General features: G+C 60.5%; 1 protein-coding gene across 4 annotated transcripts; it reads right to left on the reverse strand.

Moving 5' to 3' along the window:
* Nucleotides 1-458: 458 nt before the first annotated feature.
* On the reverse strand, nucleotides 459-12,316 carry TLE5 (TLE family member 5, transcriptional modulator). 4 transcript variants are annotated; one of them, XM_059388604.1, is made up of 7 exons: nucleotides 12,248-12,316; nucleotides 7,707-7,804; nucleotides 4,918-4,981; nucleotides 3,599-3,643; nucleotides 3,023-3,085; nucleotides 1,678-1,752; nucleotides 459-1,593 (listed from the first exon to the last, which is right to left on the reverse strand). In XM_059388604.1, exons 1-7 carry the CDS (start codon nucleotides 12,299-12,301, stop codon nucleotides 1,372-1,374), a joined length of 621 nt encoding a protein of 206 aa, XP_059244587.1. In that variant the 5' UTR covers nucleotides 12,302-12,316; the 3' UTR covers nucleotides 459-1,371. The 4 variants fall into 4 exon arrangements, with proteins under 4 accessions (XP_059244587.1, XP_059244589.1, XP_059244588.1 ...); XM_059388606.1 differs by lacking the exon at nucleotides 12,248-12,316 and adding an exon at nucleotides 9,548-9,583; XM_059388605.1 differs by lacking the exon at nucleotides 12,248-12,316 and adding an exon at nucleotides 8,894-9,026.

The raw sequence follows: 12,316 nt of genomic DNA on the forward strand, positions 1-12,316 counted from the left end.
TGGGGGTCTCTCCTTTCCTTCTGGCTCCCCCAGGTGGCCCAGCTGGGCTGCGGCAGGGAGACCACCGAGAGGTCCTCGAGGGTCAGGTTCAGCTGGGGGTGGGGGTGGGGGTGTCTGTGTTCTCAGATTTGGATGGATTCTGCAGTGTTGAAACCTTCTAAGGAAAGAGAAGACCACTTGGGAGCCCTCTGGCCTGGCGATCAGAGATCAGCTCTGCTCAGCTGCACGCACCTGGCCCTGGCTGGCTGGGTGACCTGGAGCCTCCAGGAGACCCTCTCTGGTCTGTGCATCAAGTTGGGGAGACAGACCACGCTGGCAAGGCGGACTCCGCGGGCGGGGAGGATCTCACTATCCAGTCCTGTAAGGAGGAGCTCAGACATGAGGGAAGCCCCCTCCTCCCCTGGGAAGGGGGCACCGCGGCGGCAGCCCGCAACACAGAGGCAGGAACAAGGCAAACCAACCTTCTCACATCTTTATTTGAAAGGCACAGCTAAGCCCACCCTCCATACAGCATTCTGCCTTCTCTCCGCAGCGATCAAACGACTGAACACAACAAAAGCTGACAGTCTAAGAGGCTATATACAGACACAGGTGTGGGTGTTGCTTGTTTTTTTTTTTTAAACATTTTTCTGTCTTTTTTTTCTTTTTTTTTTAATATCCCTTTTCTTAAAAGACAAGCTAGTATACTGGAAAAAGGAGAAAAAAAATAAAATAAAAACCAAGACAACTTGAGTACCCTCATCTTTATTCGGGGAGGGGAGAAAGGGAATTCTGGGACGCCCGCCACCCCCACCCCTGCTCCTGGCTAGGCTCACTGTCTCCGCCCCCACTCTGGGAGAGGACAGGTGGGCGTGGGCTCTGGAACTAGCGGAGGAGGTGAGTGGGGAGGGGCGTGGGGTGCGGGGCGGGAGGGGGCAGCTAGCAGTGGTGTTTGCATGCAGTGCCAGGGTGGGAGGCTGGGGGGCGTGTGCCCTGAGGGGCCTGGCGGCCCTGCGGTCAGGTGCACGTTTGCGGAACAGGGCTGTGCAGAGGTGCTGGGCTTCTTGAGGCTTTGCTGTCTTCTGACCTGGCCTCCCATTTGTGCCTCCAGGCCTCAGCTGGCCTCCTGCGTGGAATGAGCGGGCATTCGCCCACTCAGGCTGCAGGGGAGGAGGATGAGGGAGGGCGGAGAGGAGAAAGGAGTCGGGGAGGCCGGGAGCTGGGGGGGTGAGCGAAGCTAGGGGGGGCGCGGGCAGGGCTAGGACCCCAGCAGGCGGCTACCATAAATACTACCACGTTCGGCCGAACCCGAGCTACACTGTGTCTTGCACTAAACATTCCTCTCTCTCCGTGTCTGTCTCCCCTCTGTCCCCCCCACCCTCCCTGTCCCCGCTAATCCGACTTCTCGCCGTCATCCTCCTGGTGGGTGTCCCCGTCATGCCCATTCTTGTCTTCCTTGGAGAGGTGGGCCTGGGAGCCCAGCGCGGACAGCGAGAGGAGGCCGGTGCCAGCGCTGACCGCGGGCAGCGAGGGCGGCTGCAGCCCCACGGGCAGTGGGGTCAGGGGCAAGGCCAGAGCCTGAAGCTGGGACAGCTGATGGGCTTGGAGCTGCTGCTGCAGGGCAGACGGGAGGGAAGCATGAGCTGCCTGGGCCTCCCACCCAAGACTCAAGACCCAAGACCCAAGACGCAGACATACCCGGATGATGGAGTTCAGCTCAGGAGCGGTGACCTGCTTAGCCCTCTCGATGGCTCCCAAGACCTGCTGCTGGTGCTGGAGGGGAGATGGGGTAAAGCGAGGAGCCAGGAGCTATATGCCCTGATCTCTGTGAGGGTTTGAGGCACAGAGCCCAGGGGAAAGCACCCCCCCCCCCCACTATGGCTTTCCATCCCACCAGAAAACCCCTCCCTCCAGCCACTTCTGTTCACCAAGCCAGATTCGCAGAAGACTCAGAGGGACTGGTGCCAGATACTTAAGAAAACGCCATTGTGCGAGTCTGAGAGAAACCCTGGACCATGACCTATTCAATGCCAAGTACAAAGAAGTAAATGTACAGTGCACAACCTGGCCAACTGTACAGGGAAGTCTTGATCCTAAGAACTTACACATTGTGCTGAGATTTGTTAATCTAAGCTCCTCTCCTACTACAACTGGGGAAGGCCCAGTGGATTCTGGCAGTACAAGGTAAGAGTCTAGGTTCAGGACAGTCCCTCCTGGAGCAATCTGCTGCCCACACCCCAGCCCTCCCTATGAGTCCATCTCTCCTGCCCTCAGATGCCGGACTCTGCCAATCTCCCCTTTCGCCTTGCCTTCCAGGAAGCCCCTGTCATGAAAGGAAAGCACAAGTCTAGGTCTTCAGGGCCTCAAGAACCTCCTCCTCTAGGGTTTTCATAGTGTCCTTCTGGGCATGCAGGTCACCCGCAAGGACCCCAAGATAAAGTCAGGGATTAAAGAGGAAACGATGAATAACAGACAGGAAACCTGGCGGAGGGCAGGAATGGCAGCACGGGGAATGCAGAGTGGACCTCACACCAAGACTCAAAATCCCAAAAAAACAAAAGCAAAGCTCGGCACGTGGTTCCCCAGGGCACACATGTCCCCGCGGTCTGTGTTGCACCTGCACGTGTCTGTCTGTCTGTCTGCAGACACGAGCTGAGCGCCCTCTCGACACACCTGGCCTCTGGTTTCTGGCCTAAGGCGGCTCACAGAGCCTGGCAAGCAAACCTCGGGCGGGTAAAAGGCAGAATCCAGAAGGGGAAAAAAAAAAATCTCAGTACTGTCTTGGGCATATCCGACATTTTTACCCGTGGAATGACTCACTCAGGCCGGGAACTCTACAGCAGAGTGAGGCCCCTCCCTCCAGCGCCCTGAACCCTGGGGTTTCTCCAGCCTGGGGATTCTTCTGTGTCTGGAAGGTCCACAGAGTGGAGGTGTGTGCCCCAGAAGCTGCTGGGGGGGGGGGGGAGGAGGGGGAAGACAGGCCCTGGGGCAAGTTCATGGTCCAACTACCTCCTCTTCCCGGCAGCCCCAGGGCGCCACTCACCTCTTGGGAAAGGTAGGGTAGGACCTGGGCACAAATCCCATTCAGCCTCTTGACGATTTCAGCCTGTAACACACACACACACACACACACACACACACACACACACGCCTCAGCCCAGGGCCGCAGCGGGGGCAGGTGCAGACCCGTCCGAGAGGCCTGTGAGGTGCTCCCTCCGAGGAGGCCAACTCAGCCCAGGGTCAGACCAACACCCGGAGCCCACGGGCGCTGGGTCAGCAGCCAAGGTGGGGTCCGAGGCCAGCTCTCAGCCCCACAGCTAAGAGGGCAGCTTGTGGGCAGGGCGGGGGCGCGGCGGCAGGCAAAGAAAGGCCAGAGGGAGCGAAGCAATCTGGGAGCTGGCATGTCCCCCCCACCACTGCCAGCAAGGGGAGTAAGTGGGTAGGAAAGGTCTGGGCCCCCCCCTCAGGGAGGGAGAAACCTCCCAGGGAGGCCTGAGAAGCAACAGGGGGAGGGGCTGGGAAGGTCACAGGATCAGGTGCGGAGGCCTGACTGGACTTGGGGCACAGCCAAGGGGCCGGGCCCACCTGTCTGGGGTTGCAGGGGGTGGGGGGAGCGTACCTGCTTGTGCATCTCAATGTTCAAGCCGTAGGACATCTCATAGTACTGCATGGTGGAGAGACAGAGAAAGAGAAATGGTGGGGGGGGGAGACTGGGCTGTGTGACAGAGGGACAGAGACACACATGCCCGGGGGGCGAGAGCAGGAGGGCAAGCAGGAGTCCCCCACACCTGGAGCAGGAGCCCGGGCACCTGGCGGGGCTGCATGTGGGGGGCTTCGGGGCCCCAGCCAGGCCTGGTTCCCTGGTTTCTGGAATAACTATCCAGCCCCCTCTCCAACACACATACATTCCAGGACTCCTAATCTTTTATCTTTATGTGTCTTGTCTGCGGGTGGCCCCAGACTCCGGGGAAGTTTGCCTTCCTGGATATAAATAACCAGGATAAACGAAGCCTGCGGGGTCTGGCTCTGGGGTCAGCAGCCCCCCCTCACGCCCTAGATCTGACCCTACCTCCTCCCCTCCTCAAAAGCCCCTCGTGGTTCCCCATCATCCCTGGGGGTGGGGCTGGGGAAGCCAAGTTCATTCCCAGGACTTTCTATGGTTTCTTCTCCTCTGCCCAGCAAGCTCCTACTCATTCTTCAAGACCCTAGCCTCAATGCCCCATCCTCCATGCAGCCTCCTAGGCAGGGTGCCCCCCCCCCCTGCCAAACACGCCCATCCTGGGTTGCTCTCTGTCCTAGCCCCAGCCCTCCAGAGCTAGGAGGGTCAGCGTCTGGCTCTGCCTCCCCCGCAGCCTGGGAGAGCTGGGCTCTGGGCTGGACTGAGGCAGGGGCTTTTTGCTGTAGAACTGCCACTGGTGGGTAGAAATCCCAGCAGGGGATTCTGGTATGGCTCACAGGCAGGGTCTCAGATGTCAAGCAAAGAATGCGGGTGTCACCCCTTCCCTCCCTCCAACCTCAAAGGATGTCAGCTTTCTGCCCGATGCCCCCCAAACCCCCAGGAGTCCTCGTTCTGAAGCTCGGGCAAGGAGGGGTTAAGGGCTGAGATGCCCGAACTGTGGGGGCAGGGAAGGATCCGGCTGCTACCCCAGTCAGTTCCTGGCTTTGGCTTACACGGCGGCTGCCTCCTCTGCTGCCAAGGACAGCCGGGGGACCTGGCAGGCCCGGGCTGCAACCCGGTGGTTTGGCACCTGGGCCACTGCCTGGGCCGGCGGCCAGGCCAGCAAGGCGGCCTCGGCCAAGCCCCAGGGGCCCAGCTGAATGGAGAGCAGACCCCGCAGCCTTGTCCATCCCACAGGAGGTGGCCAGGGTTCAGGCAGCTGCCAGGGCTGCAGGAGGGTCAGGGGTCTCCCCTCCCCTCCCCACGGGGGCCCAGCTTACCATCACATAATGACGCTGCATCTCTGACTTCTCGCTGGCCAGCTTGTCACATTCCAGCTTGAGGCTGAAAAAGAACAAGGGGAGAGGGACCAGGGGCCCGTTGTGCGGAGCAGGGGTGGGGGGAGGCACAGAGCTTTGGCGATGCGAGGGGGGCTGGGGGGCGTGGCTCAGGCTTCCTAGAACAGGCAGACTCCGGTTCAGCCAGGGACTCAAAGAAAACTCTTCCCTGTCCAGAGACTCGATGAGATCAGTCCTATTGGTGTCACCCTCATTTCCCGATGATGCAATGGATGCCCAGAGAGGCTGAGTAATTAGCTCAAGGTCACACAGCCAGAAAGCTGGCTTCCGAGGCCACAGTCCCAATCATGGGGAAAACTATCCAGCCAGGGAGGAAGGAACGGAAACCACAGAAGTGGGGAGAGGGTGGAGGGTGGAAGGCTGGGCTCTGGGTCGGGTTCACCAAGGAATCTCCAAGGGGGTCTGGTCCGTCTCGTAAGCCTTGATTGCACTAGGGGATAAAAGTTCCCACTGTTGGGAGCCGCAGGCCTTTCTCAGGCAGGGATGAGCTTAGGCCATTTCTCAAAGCCTACCCACCCCTGTCCCCAAGGAGAAGGGCAGAGAAAGACCTAGAAAGCTGACAGCACGGACTCAAGCCAGGCGCACTGGATTCAAAGGTCAGCCCAGACCCCTTGATGCTGTGTGGCTCTAAGCAAACCCCTCTACCTCTCTGTGCCCTGGTCTCTGCATCGCCAAGTACCAACCTCCCAGGGTGGGGTGGTGAGAAGGAAATGGATTAAGACAAGAAAATCTGGGGATGCCTGGGCAGATCAGTCGTTAAGCCTCTCTGCCTCTGGCTCAGGTCATGATTCCAGGGTACTGAGTTGGGCTCTCTGCTCAGCAGGAAGCCGCCTTCTCTCTCTCTCACTCCCCCTGCTTGTGTTCCCTCTCTGTGAAATAAAAAAATCTTAAAAAAAAAAAAAAAAAGATGAAAAAATCTTCTAGAACGATGCCTGGTATACAGCAAGCACCCAATAAATGCTTGGTCTTAAAGTCCTGCTAGGGGCCTGGCGCTTCACTCCACCAAGCTGACTTGTACGCCCAGAGTCAGAGATGAGCCATAGTTTCTGTTGCTGTGGACCCCCCCACCGTGAGTTTGTTTTCTCTCATTTTCTTTAAAAAACGCTATTTGTGGGGCGCCTGGGTGGCTCAGTGGGTTAAAGCCTCTGCCTTCGGCTCAGGTCACGATCCCAGGGTCCTGGGATCGAGCCCCGCATTGGGCTCTTTGCTCAGCAGGGAGCCTGCGTCCTCCCCTCTCTCTCTGTCTGCCTCTCTGCCTACTTGTAATCTCTGTCTGTCAAATAAAATAAATAAAATCTTAAAAAAAAACCAAAACGCTATTTGTTGACACCATTAGCAAAAAACAACAACAACAACAACAACAAAAACAACAAAACCCCAATCAGGCAATTTCAGCCCAAACTCTGAATTTCTGGCGCTTCTTGAGGGTCTGGCAAATCTTGGGTGTGCCCCCAACGCGGCAGGACCCCTCACTGTCCCAGAGAAACCCAGGCCCAGTGGATGGAGACCCCAAAGTTCAGAGAGGGTGTCTGGCTTCCCCAAAGTCACCCAGCACAGGACAGCACTCTGACTCGGAGCTACGGGACTGGACCAGCGCCAGTGCTCACTGAGATGGGCCTGGGCCAGGCTGGGAGCGAAGCATCCCCTGGAGGGGCTCAGAAGAGCCAAGTTCACCAAGCCAAGTCCCTAACCAACCAGGGGCCCAGAACAAAGTCCATGGGGCCTTTCAACTGCCTGTGCCTCAGTTTCCCTGTCTGAAGAACGGGCACATTAACAGGACAACGAGGAAGACTGAACAAGAGAATGTCAGTTCAGTATTTAGGGCGTGGGGAGCACAGCCAGTACCCCCCAAAAGGTGGGGTTTTTGAAAATTTATCTATAAATCTGTATCTTGTTATTTCTCTTTCTTCTCAGGAGAAAACCCAGGATCCTTCTTGGAACACTCTGGTGTTGGCAAACTGAGGTCCCGAGAGGGCCCAAGGCCCGGTGGGGAATTGTGACCGTGACCAAGGACTCCCTTCTGATTCCCAGGCACAGCCCCCCGACTCTGTAACAGAGCCTTGAGAATCTGCATTCTTCAACCCAGAGATTGGCTGCAAACCTGAGTCTGCCCCTTCTCTGCTGTGCAGCCCCCAGAAAATCTCTAACCTCTCTGGGCTTAAATTTCTCTAACAGTGAGATGAAAATAATGCTAGGTCCTTCCCCTCAGCTCTGGCACGTGGCAAGCCCTTTACAACGCGAGAACCTTAAATTATGGAGGAAGAGCCGCCTCTGAGAATCTGTTAGGACGCCAGGAACTCCTTCTCCAAAACTACGAAGAGAGATTTTAACAGGCTACAGAGGGTTTTCTTTTGGGGGTGGGACATGGCAAGGTCCATCCATTCCCCAACTTCTTGGGAGGTCTTTTAACCAAGGGGGACTGGGGGGAGGGGCGGTGGGCTGGGGAGAGGAACTCTGAAGCCACACAGATAGCGGAGTCTCTGGGCAAATAATTGTAACTTTTTGCGCCTCAGTGTTCTTACCTGTCAAATGGGCTGCCTTGAGGTCTATGCGAGTTTAATATTAGAACGTGCTCACGGCAGGGCCTACCACATAATAGGACGCTCTCTACCTACATTTTTTTCAGATGTGAGTATGTAGCTGTGGCCACAACCTCCCCTCCAGGCTGGGGGGTGGGCCGTCCACCATGCCCGCTGGGGGCCCCTGCTCACCTGTGGTACTGAGCCTGCAGCAGCTGAAACTCGTCTTTGATGCGGTCGCAGGAGTCCGAGGTGGTGAATTTGAGTTGCTGGGGTAGGTGAGACGAGCCCTGCGGGGCGGGGGAGCGGCCCCGGTCAGGGCCAGGCGGGGCGGGGCGACCCCCAAGGCAGCGGCCAGTCGGCGCAGCTGCAGCGCGGCCCCCCCTCTCGCCCCACTTCCCGGGCCCGTGTTTACAGCCCCTGGCGCGGCCCCCGCCCTCGCTTCCTGCCCCCGCCTCTCCCGGGGGAAGGCGAGGGGGTGGGTGCGCCCGGAGCCGCCTCGTTCCCCGCCACCTCCAGGCTGTGGGGGTGCGTTTTAAGGTCCGCCCTTGGTGGGGGGCAGCGTGCGCCCTCTACCGCCCCTCCAGAGCGCTGGGGGGGGGTGAACATCCGAGAACCCCAAGTGCCTCTGCGAGGGGGGAGAAGGCGTCCTAGAGTCCCCCTCCCCAAGTTGGTGGGGGCGCAAGGCCTCCCCGCAAAGTCGCCTTGGGGAAGGATCCTCTCCCAGCGCCCCAAATTACCCGAGGGGGGCCTCCACCCCAGATTCCCAGCACCCTTCTTCCCGGCCGCGCTCTTCCGGGAGGGGTGCGCCTCGGATCTCCCCCCACTCCCAGGCCCCAAAACCAGCTGCGGTGCTCGAGGTGCCCGGTGGGGCTCCCCGGGTGCCCCAGGCCCGAGGCCAAGGCCGCCCGAGGCCCGGCCTGGCTGGGGTGGGGGGGGGTAAGCATGCCCCAGGGGCTGGGGGAGGGGGAATCCGGGCCGGGAGCTGGAGGGGACCGGGCCTGAGAACTAGGGGGCGAATCCGGGTCGCGAGCTGGGAGAGGGACCGGGACCTACGGGGCGTCGGTGGGGGAGAGCCCGGGTGGTGGGGGCGGGGGAGTAGCGCTGGGCCGGGAGCTGGAGGGGACCCGGCCCAGGAGTTGGGGGAGGCGCCGAGTAGGGAGCCGGCGGGTGTGGGGAGGGGGGGCGGATGGCCCGGCTAGGAACTGGGGTGCCAGGCGCCGACCTGGGGGAGGTCCGCGGGGCCCGGACCCGGGCGGGGGGGCGGGGAGGAATGGCCCGCACGAGAACTGGGGGTGCCAGGCGCGGACCTAAGGGGGATGCCGGGCCCGGACCTGGGGGTGGGGGGTGGGGGCGCCGGGCCGGCGGGCCCCGCTTACCGAATGCCTGCTTTGTGGAAACATCATGTCAGTCGCGGCGGGGGGCGCGGGCTGCGCCCCGGCTGTGCGCCCCGGCTCGGGAGGCTCGGGGCGCCGGGCGGCCGCGCCTTTGTCCCGGCGCCGATCGGCAGCTCCCGGGGCCGCCGCCGCCGCCTCCCGCGCCCGGCCTCGCCCGCTTCCTGCGCCCCCCCCCCGCGCGCCCGGCCCCGGCGCGCCCCGGGCCCCGCTTCCTGCGCGCCCGGCGCCCCTCCCCGCCCCTCCCCGCCGCCCGCCTCCCCGCACGCCCGGCCGCCGCTCCTATTGTCTAATGGCGGCGACGCCGGCAGTGGCCGCGGCCTCGGCTGCGCGGAGGCTCCGGCTCCACCTGCTGCCGCCGCCGCTGCCGCCGCCGCCGCCGCCGCCGCCGCTGCTGCTTCCCGGGCCCCGTGCGCGCCGCCGAGGGGGGCGCGCGCCCGGGGAGGCCTGCGGATCCCCACCCAGCCCGCCTCCCCCGCCGGCCGGCGCGGTGACCTTGGGCACGGCGCGCCCCGCCCCGGGGCCGCGGCCCCTCCCGGCGGGGTGGGCCCGGGCCGCCGCCGGGCCTCGGTTTCCCCGTCCGGCAGAGAAAGGGCCCGGCCGCCCCCATCGAAACCGCCGACTCAGTCATGGCGAGACCTGGACGCGTGCCAGGGACATGCTCTGTAACCTTGGCTCGCCGGCTGTTTTCTCTCCGAGCCTCGGTTTCCTCTCCTGTAGAAAGGCCGCGGTAACCCCGCCGACCTCGCGGGCGCCGGCCCTTCGACACGCATGGATTGAGCGCCTACTGTGTGCCAGGCCCTGCCCCGAGACCTGGGGGTGGCATGGGGGTGGGGGGTATAAAGTCCCAGCGGCCCCGGGGGCCGAGATGACAGGAGACACACAAATGCACAGGCCAAAATCCCCGGCAGGTCAGCGGGTGGTAACGGCTCTGGGGCATATGAGGCAGCACGGAGGTCAAGAGGCCAAGAGGCCTCCTGGACCTGAAGGTGAGAGAGAGCCCCCGCCAGGGGTGGGGGCAGGGGAGGCTTAGTCAAGGAGGCAGGCATAGCAAGTGCAAGGGCCCTGAGGCAGCTCGGGGAGCCAGGGCCAGCAGCTTCATGCCTTGGCCCAGGGGGCCTGCACTCAGAAGGGTCTGTGCTTGGGTTCATGACCTGCCCTTGTGGGCTGGAAATTCCTTAGTTTTTGAACAAGGGGTCTGGCGGTTTTGTCCTCCATTGGGCCCAGCGAATTCTGTGGCTGGTGCCAGGGGCATGAGCAATGATGTAGGGCTTTGGGGAGTGGGGGGAGACTTGGGCTTTTACTCCAAGAGAGGCAGGGAAGCGGAAGCCCTGGACAGGGCCGGCCCAGCCGGGATTTTGATAGGATCTGTCTTGCTGCCATGTGGAGCGCAGGCCCCAAAGAAGCTGGTGAAGGAATGTGCAGTTAACCCGGCAAAGGCTAAAGGCAATCTCTTAATTACCACCACCATCGCCATCATTATCAGTTCCAGCGCGTGCCCCCCCCCCTCCTCCCCGTGCGTATGACTTCTTTGGGCCTTGGGTTTTCCGGAACTGTGAAACAGAGAGTTAGGACCCCAGATACCCTTCCTGGGCAGATGAAAGGCTGCACAGGAATGAGATGAATATGCAAAATTTAAGGTTCCTCCTACCCCCACCCCCGCTCCCCCCAAACAAAACCCTTCCAGATAAATGCTACTTGCATGTTTTTTAAAATAAAAATTCCTACAAAAAGATAAAAAATCATGAGCAGAATATCAGTGTGTTAATTGAAGATGGCACCCGATGGGGGCAAAGATAAGAAGAAAAATGTGGGTCCCCCTCGTCCCGATGCCATAAGAAAAGAAAGGAAAACCTTTTTGGAAAGTTCTTCAGTATTCCTATTGGGTTCTGGAACACGCAGGCCCCGCAAATTGTACCAGAGTCCCTGAAGCAGATGGGCTATCAAATTTTGGGGCAAGGCAAAATGAAAATTCAGGGTCTCCTGTTGGAAAGTTATTAGGAATTTAGGAATTTTGAGATGTTGACAAGAGCATTAAACCGAGTTCAGGTCCTGTGGGACAGCATGAGTCCCCATGCCACATACCCTTTCTCCTGGGACACCCTTTTTCAGCCCGTGTCTGAGCCTGACGTCGTATTTAGCCATTTGGGGACCAAACTCTCCCATTTTTGCAGACCCCAGGTGAGGCTGGCAGAGGGTGGCAGTGGCGGAGCCGGACACAAGAGACTGCCCCCGCCCCCCTGCCCCGCCTAATGTGGGGTCAGGGCTGGGCCTCTCTGCAGGCAGACAAGGCCCAGAATTGTGTCCCGGACCATGAGTAGGATTCAACCAATCAACCTCACATGACTTGACTATGTCCCAGGCTCTGCTTTAAGGATTTTAACCGTAGGTATTCGGACCGTTTGAAAGACGGGGAAAGGCAGGCGCCACAAGGTAGAGACCTGGCCAAAATCACACAGCTGGAAGGTGACAGGGCCAGGGTGTAAAAGTCAGGTTCGGGTGACTGGGTGGCTCAGTCAGTTGGGCGGCTGCCTTCGGCTCAGGTCACGATCCCAGGGTCCTGGGATTGAGTCCCACATCGGGCTCCCTGCTCAGCTGCGGGGGGAGTCTGCTTCTCCCTCTATCTCTGCTGCTCCTCCTGCTTGTACTCTCTTTATGTCGAATAAATAAATAAAATCTTAAAAAAAAAAAAAAAAAAGTCGGGTCCTTGGGTCTTTAGCCCTGGATGACGCAGCTCCTCCAGGTAGGGCATGAAGCCGGGGCATAGTGGGGTATGTCGGTATGAGGGCCAGGCGGCTGGAGGAAGCAGGACCCTGCATTCTGGACTGAGACGTTGGCTTTTTGCATGGAAGGCACTAGGGAGCCATGGAAGGTTTTAGAGCAGAGTGTCTCAGTCAGCCTCTGCACATCTGGCATTCTGGCCCAGCTCTTTCTCTGTGAGGGCCCATCCTGGGCACTTGGGGTGTTGAGCCGCATCCCCAGCACCGCCCCCCCCCCCGCACCCCGCTCCTGGCACGGAGCCCAGTCTTGACAAGCAGAAGCGTGTGCAGACGTTGCTGAGTGTCCCTGGGGGCCAACTCACCCCCATCTGAGAAGCCCTGGCTTAGAGCAGCACCGAGGGTCTGCCAGGCAAAAGGCGCTGCTGGTTGCCAGAATGGAGGAAGGCAAGGCAGGAGGCGGGCGATGGGGTAGGACGCCCCGCACTGGGGTTCAGGAGAGGGGCCAGGCCCGGCTGGGCCACTGCGGGGAGGCGCGGTGGGTGAGGGCAAGGCAGGGAGACCAGGACGGAACGGTCTTGACTAGATAATTAATACAGGGGGTTTGGGGCTCGTGTCTTACTGTGTCCGGCAGCATGCCCCTCGGCTCCCGCCGCCCCCGACTCCGGGCCTGCATCCTGCTTCCAGGGCT

Source organism: Mustela nigripes, chromosome 2 (assembly GCF_022355385.1).
Source record: "Mustela nigripes isolate SB6536 chromosome 2, MUSNIG.SB6536, whole genome shotgun sequence".
Taxonomy (NCBI): domain Eukaryota; kingdom Metazoa; phylum Chordata; class Mammalia; order Carnivora; family Mustelidae; genus Mustela; species Mustela nigripes.